At 43.6% G+C, this 20,056-nt stretch overlaps 4 protein-coding genes and 2 non-coding genes across 7 annotated transcripts; 3 read left to right on the top strand and 3 right to left on the bottom strand.

Moving 5' to 3' along the window:
- Positions 1 to 4,813: 4,813 nt before the first annotated feature.
- oprk1 (opioid receptor, kappa 1) lies at positions 4,814 to 9,653 on the top strand. 2 transcript variants are annotated; one of them, XM_040172334.2, is made up of 4 exons: positions 4,814 to 5,239; positions 5,445 to 5,710; positions 6,316 to 6,668; positions 7,335 to 9,653. In XM_040172334.2, the coding sequence occupies exons 1-4, from the start codon at positions 4,937 to 4,939 to the stop codon at positions 7,871 to 7,873; spliced, it is 1,461 nt and encodes a 486-aa protein (XP_040028268.2). In that variant the 5' UTR covers positions 4,814 to 4,936; the 3' UTR covers positions 7,874 to 9,653. The 2 variants fall into 2 exon arrangements, with proteins under 2 accessions (XP_040028268.2, XP_040028267.2); XM_040172333.2 differs by having other exon boundaries at positions 5,442 to 5,710; positions 7,335 to 8,373.
- A 1,312-nt stretch (positions 9,654 to 10,965) lies between these two features.
- Positions 10,966 to 14,133, top strand: chmp5a (charged multivesicular body protein 5a). The gene is made up of 8 exons (XM_040172348.2): positions 10,966 to 11,180; positions 11,730 to 11,834; positions 11,933 to 11,979; positions 12,267 to 12,360; positions 12,532 to 12,603; positions 12,749 to 12,857; positions 13,441 to 13,556; positions 13,672 to 14,133. Exons 1-8 carry the CDS (start codon positions 11,112 to 11,114, stop codon positions 13,720 to 13,722), a joined length of 663 nt encoding a protein of 220 aa, XP_040028282.1. The 5' UTR covers positions 10,966 to 11,111; the 3' UTR covers positions 13,723 to 14,133.
- On the bottom strand, positions 13,207 to 13,295 carry trnar-ucu (transfer RNA arginine (anticodon UCU)). The gene is given in 2 exon segments: positions 13,207 to 13,242; positions 13,259 to 13,295. It is a non-coding gene; the product is annotated as a tRNA-Arg (tRNA).
- Positions 14,134 to 14,724: 591 nt separating the features above from the next.
- Positions 14,725 to 14,813, bottom strand: trnar-ucu (transfer RNA arginine (anticodon UCU)). Its single transcript is given in 2 exon segments — positions 14,725 to 14,760; positions 14,777 to 14,813. It is a non-coding gene; the product is annotated as a tRNA-Arg (tRNA).
- Positions 14,814 to 15,109: 296 nt separating this feature from the next.
- On the top strand, positions 15,110 to 17,772 carry bag1 (BCL2 associated athanogene 1). Its single transcript, XM_040172244.2, has 7 exons — positions 15,110 to 15,276; positions 15,724 to 15,852; positions 15,934 to 16,016; positions 16,096 to 16,209; positions 16,333 to 16,440; positions 16,557 to 16,619; positions 16,702 to 17,772. Exons 1-7 carry the CDS (start codon positions 15,240 to 15,242, stop codon positions 16,789 to 16,791), a joined length of 624 nt encoding a protein of 207 aa, XP_040028178.1. The 5' UTR covers positions 15,110 to 15,239; the 3' UTR covers positions 16,792 to 17,772.
- Positions 17,773 to 17,827: 55 nt separating this feature from the next.
- Positions 17,828 to 19,835, bottom strand: myl12.2 (myosin, light chain 12, genome duplicate 2). The gene is made up of 4 exons (XM_040172245.2): positions 19,541 to 19,835; positions 18,769 to 18,983; positions 18,534 to 18,695; positions 17,828 to 18,331 (listed from the first exon to the last, which is right to left on the bottom strand). The coding sequence occupies exons 2-4, from the start codon at positions 18,950 to 18,952 to the stop codon at positions 18,159 to 18,161; spliced, it is 519 nt and encodes a 172-aa protein (XP_040028179.1). The 5' UTR covers positions 18,953 to 18,983; positions 19,541 to 19,835; the 3' UTR covers positions 17,828 to 18,158.
- Positions 19,836 to 20,056: the final 221 nt, after the last annotated feature.

The following is a 20,056-nucleotide window of genomic DNA, read 5'->3' as shown; positions in this document are numbered from 1 at the left end:
GTGACCTTCCGTTACTCCTTCAGTGCGCCCGTATTATGGAGACAAACTCTTGTAGACAAATGGAGGAAAAGAAATGATTCACTCGTTACGTTTCGGTGCTCTGTTGTGTCCTGAAAAGGTTTGTCTAGTTCTAAACTAATTTAAATAACATTTTTATTGAAGTCCGTTAAAGCTGTTGTTGTATTAGGCTTTTTTTGTTTTTCCTAATGTGCATAAACAGGGCATCATATTTTACCCACCTGTAGGCTAAATATAATGATTTCCACAGCAAAATGATCATAATTAACATGTAAATGAAATAGAAAAAGAGACATAATCGGCACCATACAATTATTTTTATGGCAAAATAGTGCTAGACGTTGCTTTGGGATTTTCCTGAGATGAGATTTCTAACGGACGTTTTCTGCCTTTTTTAAAATTATGAAGATAATCAGAAGTTGCAGCCCGACATCCTTTACGAGCACTAACCAAGTCCTGTAAGTGAGGCTCACCTGGCTTCCCTCACTTCAATTAGGATTACAAAGCAGAAATAGTTCTTCACTGAATACACATTTTTGAAAGAATACGGAATTGTAAACCTACCAAAGCTTTCCTGTTGACCCTTTGAGCCGACTGAACCAATTATTTCTGAAAAGCTTGCAAGAAACTGAAAGGCCGTGACCTTTTTATCCACGTAACATTATTCAATGACTATCTACCGTCTCCACTACACATCAAACCACCCGTTGTGGACCAGTGGCTCTCAACAGAAGTTTGGACCAAATGTTGCGGTGAGTTTGGTTTCTAATGTCGCAGTGAGTTCCCGTCACAATTCAAATGCAATCAGAGCGGTTTCACTCGGCGCAGCCCGTCGTCGTAGAAATCAGCTGTGACCTTGACGCTAAAACAGGGCAGAGGCAGGTGTTTGTGAAGCGCCTCGACTTCTGTAGGTGTTGATAAGTGATCGAGTCTTCAGTTTTACATAACGGGGACTGTGCGTGAACAGCGACATCACAAATAACCTCAGCAAAGTGATGTCTTAATGCAGGAACCCGATCCTCTTATATTCGTCCAAAAGCTCCCACGAGTTCATGAAAGCGGTCCAGTTCCATCCAGGTTAACCGGACGTTTATTTTTGGAGTTGACAGCAGCTATTCTGTGCTGCAGCTGCTTCTGGATGAAGCAGCCAGAAGGCAGGCTGGCAGCACAATACTCCAGAGTGACCTGCGGCACTGCAGTTTTCTCTCCATGAGGAGAACAAACATGTTTTTGTTTTTGTTTTTTGTTTTTTCCAAATCCCCTGTGGAAGCCGTTTCTGTCCTCCTGAAAAACCATCTGTTTCCAAACGTAAACCTCCACAGACACACTTCTGAGTGTCTCACCTCGCTGCCATTCGACATCAGCGCCTGCAGTTCGCAAGCCGTCCTTCAGCTCGCCTGGATTCCATTCTGGTTCCAGTCTTTGCAAAGCGACGCGCTCGCCCCCGGAGCTTTGACATCGAAGAGGCGCCGGGCGCTGTGATGTATGCAGAGTCAATATTTATGCAGAGGCTCACCGCCCTACGTGGCTTCAGGCGCCCGGCCCCTGCTCCGCTCTCTGACCACTATTTGCCGTGGCCGGCACTTTGCGGTCCCTGTGCATGCTCACCTGCAGCAACTGAGTGAACTCTGGACCCTCAAACAGATGGTTCTTCTTCCCCCCCACAGCCTCCTTTACTATGGTGCCCACGTGTTCTGCTCAGGGTCAAGGCTGTTTGTGTGCACTCTCAGCCTCGGGGGTCGGGATTGTAGATAAAACTCCCTTGAGGCAATGGTTGTTTTTTTTGGGGGGGGGGGGGTCTGATTTTGTCTCAACTTTTTCATTTGAGTCCTTTTTCGTCTGTCTGAGAAATGTGTTACATGTGCAGGTATGTTGTGCGATGAATTCAGCTACGGTTCCCGGTCAATGCCTCCAAAGCCTTCGTGTTTGGCATCGTCACCTGTCCGGCACGGCAGAATGTTTTATTAGCTGAGCCAAGAGAAGAGTCCTGCTTTATCGATTAGATCCCTTTGCACGTGTCACCATGGATCAGAGACTGGCCGTTCCCATAGCGACGATCAAAACAAGCCTGCCGACAGAAGCCGCATCTAAGGATCATCACAATAACCACGGTATTTACGACTCAATTCGCCTGGCGGTAATGCCTCTGTGTGCAACATTAGGCCGTGTTATCTCAACTTGTGTTTGTTAGGCTCATCCACCTCTGCTCCTGCGTGGACTGTAACACACTTTGTACCATCCGTGCACATACACTTCATGTCCTTCTATGATCATTGGTTCCCTCCCCCTGGTCTCATCAGTACCAGGTGACACATGCAAAGACATGTACGGAGCCTCCTTCAACCATTACATCGTTACAGAAATGAGTCTGGAAGATGCTCTACAGGTGTAAAATGTTATTTCATATATTAACAGTGTTCCATCTCATCGAATCACGTCTCTGCCATTCAAATAGGTATTGTCTTCTCTGCTGTAACGTCTCCGCTGCTGCTGCTGCTGCTGCTGCTGCGGCTTTGTCCGATCAAGCTCTCAAGCTCGATTGAAAGCAAAGGACATTTTCTTCCAACTGCAGCCCTTTTTTCACAAACCAAGTCATTTTCACCCAGAGCAGATACAGGCGCAACTGAAGTGACCGAGCCATCTGGATACCTGGGGAGGAAGGTGATGATCTCTGCGAAGCAGAACAGTGTCTGCATACAAAGATACTTTCATCCACCTGACCCACAAGACTTGGGTGGATGCAGTAGGTTATTCACAGGTTGGAATATTGTAATCTTCTGGGGGCCTCATCTGGATGCTGATGCTTACTCTGGTTCTCTCCTGAGCACAGGCAGCTGATTTCAAAAATCACACTTAGTGAGCCAATAAATTGCTGGAGCATTTATGGATGAAGTCTGGATTCTGGGCTGCTATGAGGCTTCTGAACCCTTTTATTTAAATTCAGAGGATTAGAAAACTACCTTCAATTTATGGAAAATACAAAATTAAAAATAATTCAGTTAAACTCACTTTGAAAATCTAAAATGCATTGACATATGTGGCCTGTGATGAACTAAAGCCATTTCAACCCTCTTATCCCTTTTTCTCCTTTCAAACAAAGAGTCTTGGCGTGATGAGACTTTATTGTGGGTGCTATCGTTAATGCACATGGATCTTAAATGACATAAAATCTCCTCTCAGGACCTGAATACAAAACCCCACAAGCAGTGTGGACGACAGAGTGCATGTTTTGGACATGATGCTCTTCAAATAATTAGGCATTTAAGCCCTAACCCTTTCTTTAAATAAGTAAAGTGAATCTAGTTCTCAAAAAAGGACCAAATAAAATTGAAACTGTTTCCAAACTGTTGACTGGTAAGGTGTGAAATGGCTGCCATGCCCACCTGCCGTCAAAAGGAATTAGGTTCACACAGAGAAACCTCCAGAAGGTGTAATATCTGTATTTTCTCGGTGACCAGTGTATCCTCTTTGTGACACAGGAGCTGTGGAGGCGATGCAGAAATTCTGCTTTTGTTCAATCCATGATATATTTATCCGATGAGTATTTCCTTGCACATGTTGAAAGTTTCCTGTCTGTGAAATCAACACATTTCGCTGCTGTGCGAGAGGGCTTTCTTTTATCTCTGAAATTGAGGTGGTTCTTTCTCTGGTCGACTGAATGAATGAATTTCAAAGGAAGCCAACAATGCGTGTGTAGGCCTTTTGCAAATTTTAAAATTGGGATGGATGAATGAAAAAAACGAAACAATAGAAAAGAAATAACCTGGCGAAGCACACTTGAAAACCAGAGCTTTTGTGAAGGACTTTTTCCCCATGGAAATCCACGTCTATGACGCATCTCACTTGTCTTCATGATCAAACCCTTAATTGAGGCGTTTCACTTAATAGACAGCACTCAAATGAAAAAAGGAGTTTATTCTTGACCTCGTATTGGAAATATGGAGCGGATGGTTGGCTCTGAATTATTAGGGTTAAGAGTAAGTTACCGTGTCCTCCTCTATTGAGGTTCTGATGTGAGGAGAGATGGGATTCACTCCTTCACCGTCGACTTTGACTCTGGAGGCCGAGCACATCAGTGACCTTAAGACACTCGAGAAACGCAGCCGTCTCACGAATTCAAGATTGTCTGACCGTAACAATAGAGACCTGCAAAGAGGCTCCCTCGCCGCCGCAACCCGTGGCCATGATGGGTCTCTAAGCAACAAGCGCTAGAGCATGAAAAAGGAACAGAATCCACTTAATTACGTGCCGATGAAATCTGCCTCCTGTCTGTTGGGGCGAGAAAAGAAAGAGAGGAGCAGCCGTGGATGACATTAGTATTTTTTATTTACAGATCGATTTTACTTTAGTTATAAACTCTCTTAGTTTAGTGCTGCTGAATGATGTCTTTCTGTGGACAGATTCATGTTTTATGGCAAGGAAAATGTTCTAATGATAAAATAGAGAAAAAGTTATGAGCAGAAAGGGCTGAAATGAGATGGAGTTGAAACATTATTCGATGAAGAGCATTTTTGACTTTACAGTCCTCCTCTTTCTTAATTATTGTGTTACGCATTGCTATATGATCTGGTGCTGGCTCACAATCATCTGAAGGTGGAGTGTCCTACTGACTTTTAATAAGACTCCAACTGTTTGCCTTGCATGCAGCCTGTCACATGAGTTGCTAGGGAACATCTTAAGGCAGCATTTGGTGCGAATGTAAATATTTAAAGTAAGGTGTGCACGTGATACTGCAGCACATTTAGTTTTACTTTTCATGTTCTGCCAAACAATACCCCAAATATTCTTGAATTTCCTTTTAGGGTTATAGATATCTACTTTTATAGCCTCCCAGCTTTGAGACGTGAGACATGAGAATGAGGTATTTCACCAGATATAGTGGGAAAACAGATCAGGATAAAGCGTTAATTATCTGTAAATGTATATACACATATATGCAGCTGTGTGTGGTGCTTGTGATCTAGGTCGGTTCTGCAGGCTGGATCCTGTCACATCGGTTGGCTCAGCCTCTGATGTCACTGAGTGCGGCGCGGGTCTCCAGTGCGCAGCGTCAGGGACGCAGCCGTCGTGGCACAGACAGCGAGTTCTCTCCTCGTCAACGCACGCAATCATACCCAGAAACCTTTTGGTTCCTTCGGGCGTCCGGATTTCAGTCTCCGGCCGAGCATCCCGCCTCGCAAACGGCGTTGAGAACTTTAGTTTGCGGCAGAAAGAGGAACAGGTAAGGCGGCGCCGCACTGGTGTGGAGATGTCCTTGAGCGCGCGCTGTTGCGCACCGAAGCCGTGATCTGCGCCTATGGAGACGTTTGCTTTACGTGTTGTTGTTTTTTTGTTTGTTTTTATGTAGCAGTAATCAGAATTCCGCCAGTTCCGGACCGATATATACATATATTTTTGTAAGTGAACCGATGCCTTTTCGCCAGCAGCCCGGTTGGGAGTTCAGCACCATGGACAGCGGCGTGGTGCACATCTACAAAGAGGACAGGTGTCCCTCGGGCCAGCTGGAGGACTGTTTCCAAAACTTCACCTGGCCAACGGGCTCGTCGGACATCTTCAACAACACACACAACGGCACCTGGGACGCGGAACCCGAGCCCATGTCGCCCATCATTCCCATTATCGTCGCCGTGTACTCCGTGGTGTTTGTGGTGGGCTTAGCGGGAAATTGTCTGGTGATGTTTGTCATTGTCAGGTGAGTTTTTCGGCTTTGAAACATGTCATTCATATCATTTCCAATATCTCACTGCGTGTGAAATACCTGTACGTGCATGGCTCATGAAGTAACATGACATTCAGTGCGTCTTATATTGAACTACATGAATTAATCATAGTGAAACTGCTTTTTATATGTGTACCTTTATATGGTGTTTCCTATGCATGTAAAATAAATTTCACAATCCGCATTGCAGTGATTATGTTGACTAAAATGATAATCGTCTCTGCATACATTCAGTTTCATTCAGGTGTTGGTTTAAGCTTCATTAAGCTCCTTTTATCTGTATTGAATGCGAGATCAACCTTGACCAGATCAACCTCGACATTTAAACGCAAACGATGATGAAAAGTCAGTTATTTTCCTCCCCCTGGTTGTCTTTGTTTTGTACTTGTGTGTGCACAGTACCTTGGCCACTTACGTTTATTCAGTAAAAGTGCAACACAGGAGATAATGAATCCTTATCTCAAAAAGGGATTTCATTAACCTTGGTCCTCTTTGAAAGGATCGCAATAAAACAACACAAAAAAAAACCTGAAACAAACCTGCAATCAAATCCATTCAACCTCTCTTCTCCACGACAGATACACCAAAATGAAAACCGCCACCAACATCTACATCTTCAACCTGGCCGTGGCCGACGCTCTGGTCACCACCACCATGCCCTTCCAGAGCACCGACTACCTGCTCAGCTCCTGGCCCTTTGGTGAGGTGGTGTGCAAAGTCTTCATCTCTATCGATTACTACAACATGTTCACCAGCATCCTGACGCTGACCATGATGAGCGTGGACCGCTACGTGGCCGTGTGCCACCCCGTCAAGGCCTTGGATTTCCGAACGCCCGTCAAGGCCAAGATCGTCAACGTGATCATCTGGGTGCTGTCGTCCGCCGCCGGGATCCCCGCCATGATACTCGGCAGCACCAAGACCAATAACGGTACTTTAACATGTGTCTTCCCCCCCAGGGCCCTTTTTCTACTCGTGTCTCTCAGTCTGATGTGGAGACAAAGGAACTCTTGCAGGTCATTTCAAACCTGGAGCCTGCACTTCATTTGCTGATCCTTTGCCATCAATTCTTAACTGAACCTTCACCAGTGGCTGCATGAAGTATCCTTCAAATAACCTGAAGAGGAGGTTTAACAAGACCCCATTACGGAGATCCTTCTAGATGAAGCCGTGACACTCACACGCGGCCCTCTTAGATTGAGAAGAGAGCTTGAAGGATTTAGTCCAACAGCGAAAGTGTAATAGATTCTCAATTATCAAAATGATAAAACACTGCACTTTGCCCTGAGGAGATGAATCCGGTTCTGGCCTTCACATCTCTGCGTTGGAGTGACCTTGATGCAACATGGGATCTGAAATGATGGTTTTTAACCACCGCTGAAGGGTAGATTATCAAATCACTTGTTGTGTTGAGTTTCCTGCTAATTAGCAAAGTTAGCTTGTCAACAAGCCTACGTGAGACCTGCCATGGGGAACATATAACTATATTAGCATTTTAGCATGCTAACATAAGCATAAACGCTGCTGAAGCATCTTTAGTTTCTTTCGTTTTCCCACTATGTTGTGTGTTCAACCGTGTTGTTTCTGTGACAAACAGGGACCACGGAGTGTGCCCTCCAGTTCCCTGACCCCTACAGCTACTGGGACACCCTGATGAAGATCTGCGTGTTCATCTTCGGCTTCGTGTTACCCGTCATCATCATCTCCGTCTGCTACACGCTGATGGTCATGCGGCTGAAGAGCGTGCGCCTGCTGTCCGGCTCGCGCGAGAAGGACCGCAACCTGCGGCGGATCACCCGCCTGGTTCTGGTGGTGGTCGCCGTCTTCGTGGTGTGCTGGACGCCCATTCACATCTTCGTCCTGGTCAAGGCCCTCTACGGCCAGGTGCCGGAGACCACCGCTGTCATGGCCGCCTACTTCTTCTGCGTGGCGCTGGGCTACACCAACAGCAGCCTCAACCCCATCCTCTACGCCTTCCTGGATGAGAACTTCAAGAGGTGCTTCAGGGATTTTTGCTGCCCCGGCGCCCAAGGACACAGGGACTCCCACGGGCTGAGCCGGGTGAGGAGCACCCTGCGGGATCACTCGTGTCCCCCAGACGGCCGAGGAGACGCGAGGCGGGCCAGGAACGTATGACTAGCCATGGACTCGGCCTCGATGCCCTCTCAGATCTGGGAGGACTCCAATGACCTGGGACTGACCCAGATCTCCACCACCTGCTGAGGGACGTAAGCGAGAGCTGGCTGAGGCGTGTTTGTTAACCAGTATTAAGTTAGTACAGATGAAGCATTTCTTTCTCGGCTCGTTCATATGAACAGAGGAAGGAAGAAAATTAGATTCTGGTATTAATGCATTTTGTTTAGCTTGTAGGACGTTTTAGAGGTTACTCAAGTCTCTTGGGTCAAATTACCAAACAGGTAAATGTGGCCCTTTTACTAAGTAGAATCTGCGAAAACGGCCGACAATTGTGTATACAACCATATAGACAATATGCATACTAGTATTGAAACAACATGTTGTTGTTGTTGTTGTTGTTTATTCATGGTTTTTGTTGACATTTAGAAGAAATATGGTGTAAGACCAGACTTATCCTTTGAAATAATACTAAAATTAAAAGATGCATCTTATCACAACCCAGTCAGATGCTAAATCACTGAATATTCTTTAATGTTGTATAAAGCTGAAATCTAACTCAAAACCGGTATTTTGTTACATGTTACTTCACATATCGTTCAACGGGAAAATATGGAGAAAGATGTCCAGACGAGACAAACCAAAAGTATTTCATTGTGTAAATTGATGACATTTTATTCACCTGTCAACAACGGTGTTGTGACCATTGCTTTAAACCTGTTTGATGTGAATTGTGGTTCGGTCCTTTGCTGAATTGTACATTTCCGAATAATCTATATTATTGTAGAATGTAATATATTTATTAACCTCTCAGGGATCTTTCTCTGTATTTCACCACAAGAAGATACAAAGCCAGTGTATTTTCTTCAAGGCAAGACGGCTGTTTTTTGATGAGGCTAAACAGTGAGCTCGGTGTTCCCTCAAATGCATCTTGTTCTTTCAGAAACTATCATTATGACATTAAGTCTGACACGGCACCTTTATGGATTTCCAGCCTTAATGCTGCTCTCATCGGGGAGGTGTCAACTATTGTAGATAGTGTTGCCATCCTGGCATGTTATTGTCTGATATACTAGTAAATGTGAAAAGCGGGTAACAGGGCTCCTTGAGAATAACACACTGTATCTGCGCGACATGTCGCTGGGTGTTGAGTGAAGCTGAGTGTCCTGTAAATCTGTGCTCATCAAAAGGAACATAAAAATGGATTCGTGGGTTTATCCTGAAGGTAAAATAGCTTTTACTTCAGCAAAAAAAAAACGCAACTGATTTACTGTCGTGGTTTCCTTAATCGTCGTAGCTTTTATAGGAGTCGTGAAATCAACGCCTGTTGTAGAGCAACCCACTAATGTGTCTAATAACGTAACGTAAATCTGATAAAAACGTGTTTTTGCGCCTGGTCTTATTCGCCCTCTGGCCGTTACGCTTGCTCAAAAAATCTGCATTTAGCCACATCCATGTTTGGGATTACTTTTGGTACGGTAATCTTTTAGTGTAAGCGTTGTAGCATCATCCGTAAGTGAACGGAAGCTGAGTATGAATCAATTTTGGTTACACTATGTGTTTCTTAACTATTCTAATAATACTGTTATTTATTCGATGGAAATGATTGTATCCAAATGATTGAACTCCACCCAGGTTCGAGCACCATATACTGCGTGTATATTGTACTGCTGCATTGTAAATGAACTGTATCGGTTGGATTTCTTGCCGTATGTTTTCAGCTCTGAAAGTAGAACCTTGCTTCGCACATGTGCAACAACGCCACAATAAAGCTTGCAATTGGAAGAGTTGGATTGGATTTCTGTCTCTCGTGGGATAAATGTGGGTTCAATGGAGAGAAATACAGAGCAGCGTTATAAAAGTTCCATACTTTAAAGAACTAATACTTATTATCTGACACAAAGGCAGTTGGAGGCATCTGTTTACCTTGCCAAGGAATTTGTTGTATTTCAGTTTCTTTGAATATTTGACCACGCGTGTTTCTCGGGACACTTTTCAAGGTTGGGTGCGCCTGTTTTCAGTAGAGGAGAGGTTTTTACTTTGTTAAGATCTTCTTGCTGCAGCTTAATATCTGCAATGCTTACCGAAACAACATTAAGCCCTTCTGAGGACATACAACAGAGATGGGGCCCCAAAGTAGCCTTGACATCAGATTCATTTTGCGTATCCGGTAATCCAATTAGTGCTTAAGATCTTATCACTGCTCATCACTGCTCATAGATAAAGAGGCATAATGCCTGCAGGGGTTTACACTACTCATGGCAAACCCTTGGGTGGTAACTAAGAGGCGCTTGGTATCCTTCTACTGCCACCTTTGGATGGTTAAGGGATGTCATATCAGTTTCAACTCGTGCAAACTGCTTTGTAGAAATATTTACCTCATGAGTCAGATTGGAGACCAAAAACCGCGATAAAAGATTCTTTTGGTCTTACAATCACAAGGTGAATACGCACAAAGGACATGTGTAATTCTTGGCACTTGTCAAATCTAGACGATCTGACCAGTCTAGTGGATAACAAGAGATTTGGGAGGCAAATGACATCCATCAGCCCTTGTGTGAAGTGATTAGGCTGCCATAGAGACCGAGATTAACGCAGGGTTTTATCAATTTCCACAAACATTAGCAGAGCAGTGGTAGAACTAAGCAAAATGTAAATTAATAAGGTATGTTAAGATTTACTGGTGTGCAGTTGGTGGGTTTCTCGCTCGATGTAATACGGTGTCTGCAGCTATAAATGCTGATGAGATGTTAACACGTATAATTTGACCCTAAGAAAGTAGTCAAAGAGTGATTTTGACCTGAGATTCATTACATGACAAGATCATGTTACTTTTCATTTTAGACCAGCAGTAATACATGTGTTATTACGTCATAGTTTATAATCAGTTAACACTATTAATATATTTGTAGGGAGCCAATTAAGTAAAACATTTTATCAAAAGATCGATCTGACCATATTTGAAGTGTGGGGCTTCAACAAAGGCTGATGGATAATGCGGAGTCTACGGGGACAATAGGTTTTCATGGTAGCTGCAACCCTTCGTCCCGCCACCAGGGGGCAGACGTGTGGCTAAAAAGAATAAGAATAAGACTGAACCACAAGCGTCAACCAATGGGAACCGTTTGCGTCGTAGGCGTCGCTTCCGGGTGTCCTGAAGGGAGAAATCCTTCTGCATCTTTTTGTATAACAGTCACCCCAAATAAGCCCAAAGGCTACGTGGTAAAATAACGTTTTAAAAATGAACAGACTATTTGGACGCGGAAAACCGAAAACGCCTCCTCCGAATCTGTCGGACTGCATCGGCAGCGTGAGTACCGGCAGGCGGAGACGCTGTTGTTGTTTACGTCGCGACCTAACGGTCCCCGTTACCGTTATGAACCTAGCATGGCCACAACAGCAGCAACCAGCGCTAGCTAGCTAACAGATATCGAGCACCTTCCGGTACTAGCAAACATACATGCTGCCTCCCATCGTCCCTTAGGATGGGGAAGATATTAATGTCTTCAGTCAACTCTCAAAATGTCTGCAGATTTAAGGGCGGAGGTTTAACATAATTTGGGGGGATGATTCAAACACAACTCACATGGGAAACATGGGTCTGAATATAATATACTAACAGTGTATGATGAATACGTTTTACTTTTAGTTTGGTCATGAGGGGGAAAAAGGTCATTCTGAGAATATAAAACGCTTTGGAATGTCTCCATAATTCTCTTCAGAGGACATTGACATGGGACACCGGGAAACACACAGTAGATATACTCCGTACAGTTTACACAGGCCGGGCCTTTTGGCCCCGTGTCTGGTCTGCCGTGACGTTAATAGATCAGCACAAATACTTCTCGTCCTCGCTCAGGTCGATGCGAGATCAGAGTCCATAGAAAAGAAGATCGGCAGACTGGACGCTGAACTCGTGAAGTACAAGGACCAGATGAAGAAGATGAGGGAGGGGCCCTCGAAGGTAGCGCTCACTTGTGGGGATCTGTGAAAGGTCGCAAGATCGTTTTTCGGAAATTGTAGAAAACATTCGTTCTCATTGAATTCCCTGTTTGGATGCAGAACATGGTGAAACAGAAGGCGATGAGAGTCCTGAAGCAAAAGAGAATGTGAGTCCTGCATTTCAAAATGTTTACTCTCTGTAATGTTCGATGCAGATTCCGAGACGTGAATCGTGCTAAAACCATTAAATCATGGTGGACAATATGTATGGTTTTATAATAGTTTCTTACAGAAATACCCAATATGTTATATTTGCTCATAATCTGTGTCATCATTATATAGCTTGTTACATTAAAGAGCACGATCATATTTATTTTTTAATAAATCTGTTTGTGATCTTGTTAGTTAGATTGCATAATAATTAGAAATACCAACTGCATTACTTTTAACACAGGTATGAAGGTCAAAGAGAGCAGCTGGCTCAGCAGTCTTTTAACATGGAGCAGGCGAACTATACAATCCAGACACTAAAGGACACCAAAACAACAGTAAGTGCCACACGACTTGATAAAACACAACGTCGTTTTTTGTTGTTTTTCAAAACTACAGCTTTACAGCTTGATATGTGGCTGGTTGCTGTTCAAATTCAGCCACATTCAGCACATGTGCGGAGTGAGGGAGAGCGGGAGTTAACAGAGTTCTTGTTACCTCATTTCCAGGTGGAGGCCATGAAGATCGGCGCGAAAGAAATGAAAAGGGCTTACAAGGACGTCAAGCTGGATCAGATTGACGTATGTTGGTCAAATAATTATTTTGTGCGAATGCTAAATATCAACTGGTAACTCACTCTAACAAATAATAGCAAATTGCAATGTTCCAATTGTTCTTGTCAGTGATTACGGACGCTCAGATAATCCCATGTGTTTGAATTTGTAGGATTTGCAGGACCAGCTGGAGGACATGATGGAGGACGCCGGCGAGGTGCAGGAGGCCTTGAGCCGCAGCTACGGCACTCCAGAGATAGATGAGGATGATCTGGAAGCAGGTAAAGCTGTAATAACGCTGTTAGTGTCTGCACAGACAACTTTAAATGTGCAAATATAAAGCACCCAGCAGGGACAGTAAACTCGCTTACAGAGCATCTTACATCATCATTTTATGTTGCCGTGGCAGCTCGATGATCTACTTGAATAGGTGTGTGTTGATATATTTTGCAAAACCAAAGCTTATGGTGTTCATACTGATTTAAGCGACAAACGAGTCTCCCAGTAATTGGACCTTAAATAGTTAAATATCAACAATACAATTTAGGACTTTAAAAAACGCATGAGCACCAGGTTTAATTGCATGTCCATCAGCCTGAGTCAGGTAACTTAGTTACACACCTAAAACTACGACTCTGGTGGGACTCGAACCCACAACCTTTGAATGACTGCACATCTTGTCTAGAAGTCCAACGCGCTATCCATTGCGCCACAGAGCCTGGTTAATGCATAAATATCGCGTTCAAATCGGGTGCAACTATGAAATCAGCTGTGACAAGAACAAAACATAACATATCTACATTCCTCTATTGTCGTACCTCTAGTGTGTCCAGTTGGACAATAAGTGCGTAACTGTGGTTTCAGAGCTGGACGCTCTGGGCGATGAGCTGCTGCTGGACGACGACAGCTCCTACCTGGACGAGGCCTCGGCTGCCCCGTCCATCCCTGAGGGAATCCCTAGTGACAGCAAGACGAACAAGGTAGGCAGAGCGACTATTACCCACACACTGGCCCTTCTAAGATAAATTTAAATTTCCATTAACGTGTGTGGGTTTAGAGGTCAGTTTTTGTTAACGCTCTTCTTCTGGTTTTCAGGACGGCGTTTTGGTGGACGAGTTTGGTCTGCCGCAGATTCCTGCCTCATAGACGAGGAGCGGATTGAAAGAACTGCACTTCAACTGAAAACACTTTTATACGTAGAGTAACATTTATACATGCAGAACCTTTGCCCGAGGACACTTGGGTTTGGAAGCTCGCCTGGTGTCGGGTCGTGTACTGATACCACTACCGTGCTAGCATGTGGCCTTGTTACATACTGAACCTTTTTTAAAAACACTACTTTACTTCACTACAACTTCCCCTTTCCCCCCTTTGTCCCGTCTACCACGTGTCAGTCTCTACCAGTATTACTAAGTTAATCTTTATATGTCTTACCTGTGTTCTAGTTTCCTGTGTCGTTCAGTCTCTACCATTTTGTGGAGATGATTCTCTTAGAGCCTGTTTAAGTGTCTGCGAGTTATTTGAAACATGCAAAATAAATTATGTGGTTTAAATTAAGTTTTTTTGCTTTATTAATACGTGTAAAGGTTCAACCAGATAACCTTACCTGGAGTGGTGTGCCCCGATCAACCTCGTCCACCGCCGTCACACTGAAGAAGAGATCTCACTGTCACTTGTGATATCAGTTAACCTTCTGGAGTTGGAACATTCTAAAGTGTACATAGACTTCTATGAATATTTTCGATTCATCTCCTTGGTCCAGCTTGCAATTTCTGTCTATCCATAACTATTCTATAACCTCATTTGCGCTCTCGGATTTTGACATTGATGCAGAAGTTTTGATGTTCGTGAAAAAAAATCTGCTATTCAAAAAACACCAAACATCAAACAGCAAACAATAACCTCCCTCCAGAGGTTTTGGATTGTTGCACATTTCCATAGACGGCAAAACTTTCCTGTGCGGGCAACTGGTATATTATCAGATATACGACTGGATATATCATGAGTTGTGTCTCAGTAAAGCTCATTATTTGACTGGTCATATCACGATTACAGCTCAACAGAGTTGTATACTCCTCATGCGGTGATGAGGTTTACTGACGATACATGGCAACAAGAAATCCGCATATTAGACGTCCGTTAAAATTCCGACTCTGGTGGGACTCGAACCCACAACCTTTGAATGACTACACATTTCATCTAGAAGTCCAATGCGCTATCCATTGCGCCACAGAGCCCGATATGATACAACAAGCCAAAATAACGACCAATTTGTAGACAATTTTAACCAAAGTTAACGTCATTTCACTTCAGTCCTTTGGAGAACGACACAGATAACACTCCCACGTGACACACGGCGGCTATCGTGAAGAATGCAAAAATAGTTTTTATTGACATTGATTCCCGTACGTGTGGTGCTTTTTAATGCATTCTAATTACATCACTGTCATTAAATAATATATGTTAATATTTGTTGTGCAGGCCGCAGAGTCTATAACTTTATGTTTAACAAATATATTTTAAGACCGACGTCAGAAGAACTGCTTCCTGTCTGTCCATGACGAGTGGGGTCTCTTCCGGAAGTAGTTGGTTAGCATTCAGCAACAGTTATTAGCCTGATAGCACACATCTTCTGTTGTGATTAAAGGACGATAAAACTCAATATGTCAACGCAAACGATAACAGTGACAGTTGCATACGGTAATACGACTTAGCACGGTGCTACACTTTTGTCGGCATGTTGATAAATAATGCTCGATGTACAAACTGTTAGTTAAGTTTGAGTAGCTATGAATTGGTTAGCTGTTGTAGCTAAAGCAAGGATAGCTTAGCCTCAACTTAGTACAGTTGAATCCATGTCATGCCTTGATAAGATTTACAAAAATGAAACGTTACCCTTGACTAGCGTCCAGGCCATTTTGTTTCATAGCTGCCTAACGTGGTTTTTAACAAGATGTTTTGTAATTCCCCCTTAAAACATCGTTCTAAATCCATTTTTCGTGTACACACAAAGGGTTTTGGCGAAACACGAACAATTCCCACAGTCTTGCTTGAATTCCGTTTGAAGCCTTGTTTTCAAGGTCACCGGCCTGACAGTGATGGATAGTAATGACAGTGCATGAATCCAAATGATTCTTCCCTCTCAAGGATCAACTAAGCACAGCATCACATTAACTGGTGAGGATGACGTCAAGGGCCCGATAGTCAAAGACCTCTCCGACGCTCTCACCAAAGCTACTGGGGTTCCTCAAACGTCGCAGAAACTCATCTTTAAAGGTGCGCTGGGCCTCTCATTTTTCTCTTAACTATCATTGTATAGCCAAGTCTAACCTCGCCTGATCCGTCCTGACACTCCAGGGAAATCTCTGAAGGACGTGGAGGAGAGTCTGTCCAGCGTAGGAATAAAAGAGGGATGCAAGCTCATGCTGATTGGGAAACGGGTAAGGATTCTACAGCGGGTGATTTCTCTGATCTGTGACCACATGTTTAATCAAATACTGCCAACGAATCTACTAACAGAACAGTCCCGAGGAAGAAACTGAGCTGAAGAAGCTGAAAGACATTGAGAAATCTGTGGAACAGACGGCTAAAAAGCTTGAGAAGGTAGACGGGGAGTTGACTGGACTCAAGAATGTAAGGCATCCGTTTTTTTTTTTTTAATTCATGGTTTCCTGCATTGGTCTGATCTATTCTCCGGCATATATTTTCCTAGAATTTTCTGTTAAGATCTTTGATTTTCACCCATTGTTTCCACAGGGCTTCCTGGCCAAAGACCTCCAGGCAGAAGCGTTGGGGAAACTAGACCACAGAGTGAAAATAGCAGCTGAACAATTCATGAAGATCCTAGAGCAGATTGATGCCATGGTGATGTTTCTTCTTCATACGTATTGTCTCCGTTATTGAACGCAGCTCTAAATGAATAAATCATTATTTTTGCACAGGTTTTTTATTATTTAGAATTGTTTCTTCTTCTTTTACAGAGTATCCCGGAGAATTACAATGACTGCAAAATGAAGAAAAAGGGACTTGTAAAGACCGTGCAGGTAAACTCTTTTTATGTCATCAACATGTTTTAATTGAAAATCCCCATGAATATTACTAATTGGGATTATTATCTGTCAATAGGACTTCCTGGCCCAGTGTGACAAGATTGAGGCTTGTATATCGGATCACCTATCAAAGATCCAGTCAAAAAATCTTGCCCTGGCGGAGTAGAGTCACAGTCGCCCTCATCTTGTGCTATACGTTGCTCTGTGAGCAACGGCAAAGTGTACAGAAAGCGTCAAGCGTGTCTATTTATTTTTGTTTTGATGTGCGTGAGAGACTCGTCATCACAGAGAATCCTGTGAACAGGAGGCTGGTTATTGGTGCTGATGCTGGGAACATCTGAAACACACCGAAGACCTATGAAGGTACTCCTGGAGAGGTTGCAACCAAAGGATCACAGGTGCTTTGATTTGTGACAAATCATGTAGCTCCACTTTTAAAGCATCCTAAAATAGTGCTGAAAATAACGGCCCTGTTTCAGTGTCAAAATATCAACCACAATTTCAGAAAAAGACGCGTTCTTCTCACTGTCATGTGCCGACTGTTAGTAGCAGTACACACATGGCAACAAGTATGATGACATTGATAAGCTTACGTGTGCTGTGCTAACAGTTTGCACCCCTCTGGGAAGGATCTTCCTCAGGATCGGTGAACCTAGCCGCTGGGATTAGCTCTTAAAAATATGTTTAGGCACTGATGCCGGTAAATGAGAACGTTTCAGTCCATCTCATTAGATGTTGGTTTAGCTCATTTCCAAACTGGAAAAACAAAACAAAAATGATGAAGGACCCAGGTCTGCACAAACATTTGTTAGTGAATTATTGTGTAATAAACGTGTGTATTGATTGGAACTACTGAGCTCAGTTGGTTGATTTTGATAATCATTTCATGATTCTGGATTGGATAAAGAAACTGGTAACCTAGCACCCTATTATGAATAGAAAAGTAAGAACTCAATGCTGTTGACCCACCCTTGGCCATGTTGTGTGTATTTAATATTCTACCTGTAGATTAAACACCAAGACGGCACCTTCTGTTTAATCCAGTGTACCACGTGTCTTTGAAGTCAGTGTGAACTGTGGAATTGTTTGTTTTCAACTGTCGCATCTCTTCTCCTTTTGTTTTAAAATAAAGACTCTGAAAACAGAATAGAGCATTGATTATTGTCCTCGGAAATACAAATGATTTAGTAAAATCAACATAATCACAACAACCATCTTGTTTTTATTTCCAGCTTTATCCACGTGGGTCTTTTCATTCATCTTAATTAGCTTATACAGACCCTACAGGGTTTTCACAGATGTGCAAATGAGCTTTGAAAGAAGGGGTTGAGGAGTTGGAGTGGGGGGGGTCCCCAGAGGTACAGTGTGGTCCCACAAGCAGCTTAAACAAATGACCTCCAGGGAGCTTTACCACAGTGGAGCCTTCCACGAGCTAAATAACAGGACATGGCTGTTCCGACTTGGGTGGAAAGCCACCATGATAGACACAATAGGAAGCCAATGGATTATAAATTGTAGAGTTTGCGTCGGTCACTAATCATCTTTGTCTTTGGCGCCGTGCTTTAGTATGCGTGTAAATGCTACATAGTTGAAGTTGCCTTTCTTGTCAATGGGCGCCTCTCGGAAGAGCTCGTCCACTTCTTCATCCGAAAACCTGTCGCCCATCGTGGTGAGCAGCTCCCGCAGGTTCTCCTCCTGGATTATACCTGTGGGATGAGTGGATGAATACAGACATTCCTCCAAACATTTCCTATTATTAAACACCAACTTCCCCTCCGCCCGCGCAGCTGTACAATTAAATTAACAAATGAATAGAGACGGTTCTTCCACATTATTCTAACGTTTGTAGACCGAAAGATTAATATGGTTCTTGGAGGAAATTCTCCAATATAAAAATAATTAGCTCACCCGTGGCCTCTTCGTCGAAGCAGGCAAAGGCGTTACGGATCACGTCCTCCGGGTCTGTGCCGTTCAGCTTCTCTCCGAACATGGTCAGGAACATGGTGAAGTTGATTGGGCCCGGCGCTTCGTTCATCATCGTCTCCAGGTACTCTTCCGTGGGATTCTTACCTAGATCACAGCCATTAGGATTTATGACAGCCTATGAATAGTACAGGTGTACCGTAGTATAGTATAAGTGTACCTAATGAGGCCAGCATGTCATGAAGGTCTTCCTTGTCAATAAAACCATCCCTGTTTTGGTCGATCATGTTGAAGGCCTCCTTAAACTCCTGAATTTGAGACTGGTCAAACATGGCAAACACATTGGACGTGGCGCGCTGAGGACGCTTCTTGGTGTTCTTTCCCTTGGCCCTTTTGCTCGACATGATGGCGGTCAGTTGGTCCCCCTCCCTCCACCTGAGAGACAGATAACACGAAGGCTGTCATGTAGAATCCATACGACTGTTTTCAAGGAGCGGTTTCGTCATCGTCAATCTAATTATGAATGAGCCTGCACCATGGAGATGTGATGTTTCTCTTACATCACTTTCTGATTAATTTGGAAACATCTCTGAACCACAGAGACACCTCAGGTTTGTGTCCAGGGTAGAAGAGAACAGGGCGCTGTCTACAGCTGTGGACATCTGGACTGGACTTCGGATATAATTTGCTATTTGTCGATATTTTTATCAACTACAATCTTTTGAATTCGCCCTGAAGTGTTTACCGTTTACAGCGCGGCTCTACCACACATTATCCGACGACAATAAATGGAAACCCCAATACAGAAGGTGCTATTTTGCTCCCCAACGACATTAAATAAACATTTAACTAACGGTTATTTACTAGCTAGTAGCTAACCGTTATCCCTGGTTGACCTCATTAACCCACCGAGCAGACGCGCTTAAACAAGCTGTCCGAAATAAACTCACAAGAAAAATCGGATTTAATTCGTGTTCAAGGAATCCACCCACCTGAGGAAATACGAGCGTTGATGAAGTGGCTGTAACCGTTACGCGCAGCTAACGGGCTAACGGGCTACCAGCGCGTCCACAGCCCGACGGAGAGCGACCGTCAATGTTCTGTTTCCGCTCCACCGAAACAGACCAATCACAGCTCGGCGGGGGCGGAGCCAACAGACTGGAATAAACAACGTTGTTATTGCTGTTGTTTGTTGTTTTTACAGGGTTAGGACGAACAGTGGAAATCACACTACTAAACATAAAGCTGTTCTTTGCAGCCTTTGTTTGGTTGATGTTATTTTTATATTTGTCCTTGGGAAGGTTGTAGTTGATATGTTCCACCGCCAGGTGGCAGCAGTTACTAATAAAACAACGTTTATTTTTCCTGTGCTCAATATTCATTCAATTAGACCTCAAAATACATAAAAACAAGAACATTGGGAGATTTTCCTGTGACATGTAAGAATGAAGACAAATTCAACTGGAAGATTAACAGTAAGCCAGCAGTTTTTCTTTGATGCAACACAC

Source organism: Gasterosteus aculeatus, chromosome 3, assembly GCF_964276395.1.
Source record: "Gasterosteus aculeatus chromosome 3, fGasAcu3.hap1.1, whole genome shotgun sequence".
NCBI lineage: Eukaryota > Metazoa > Chordata > Actinopteri > Perciformes > Gasterosteidae > Gasterosteus > Gasterosteus aculeatus.
Note: the sequence above shows the minus strand (reverse complement) of the source record. Positions and strands in the feature narration are given on the sequence as shown.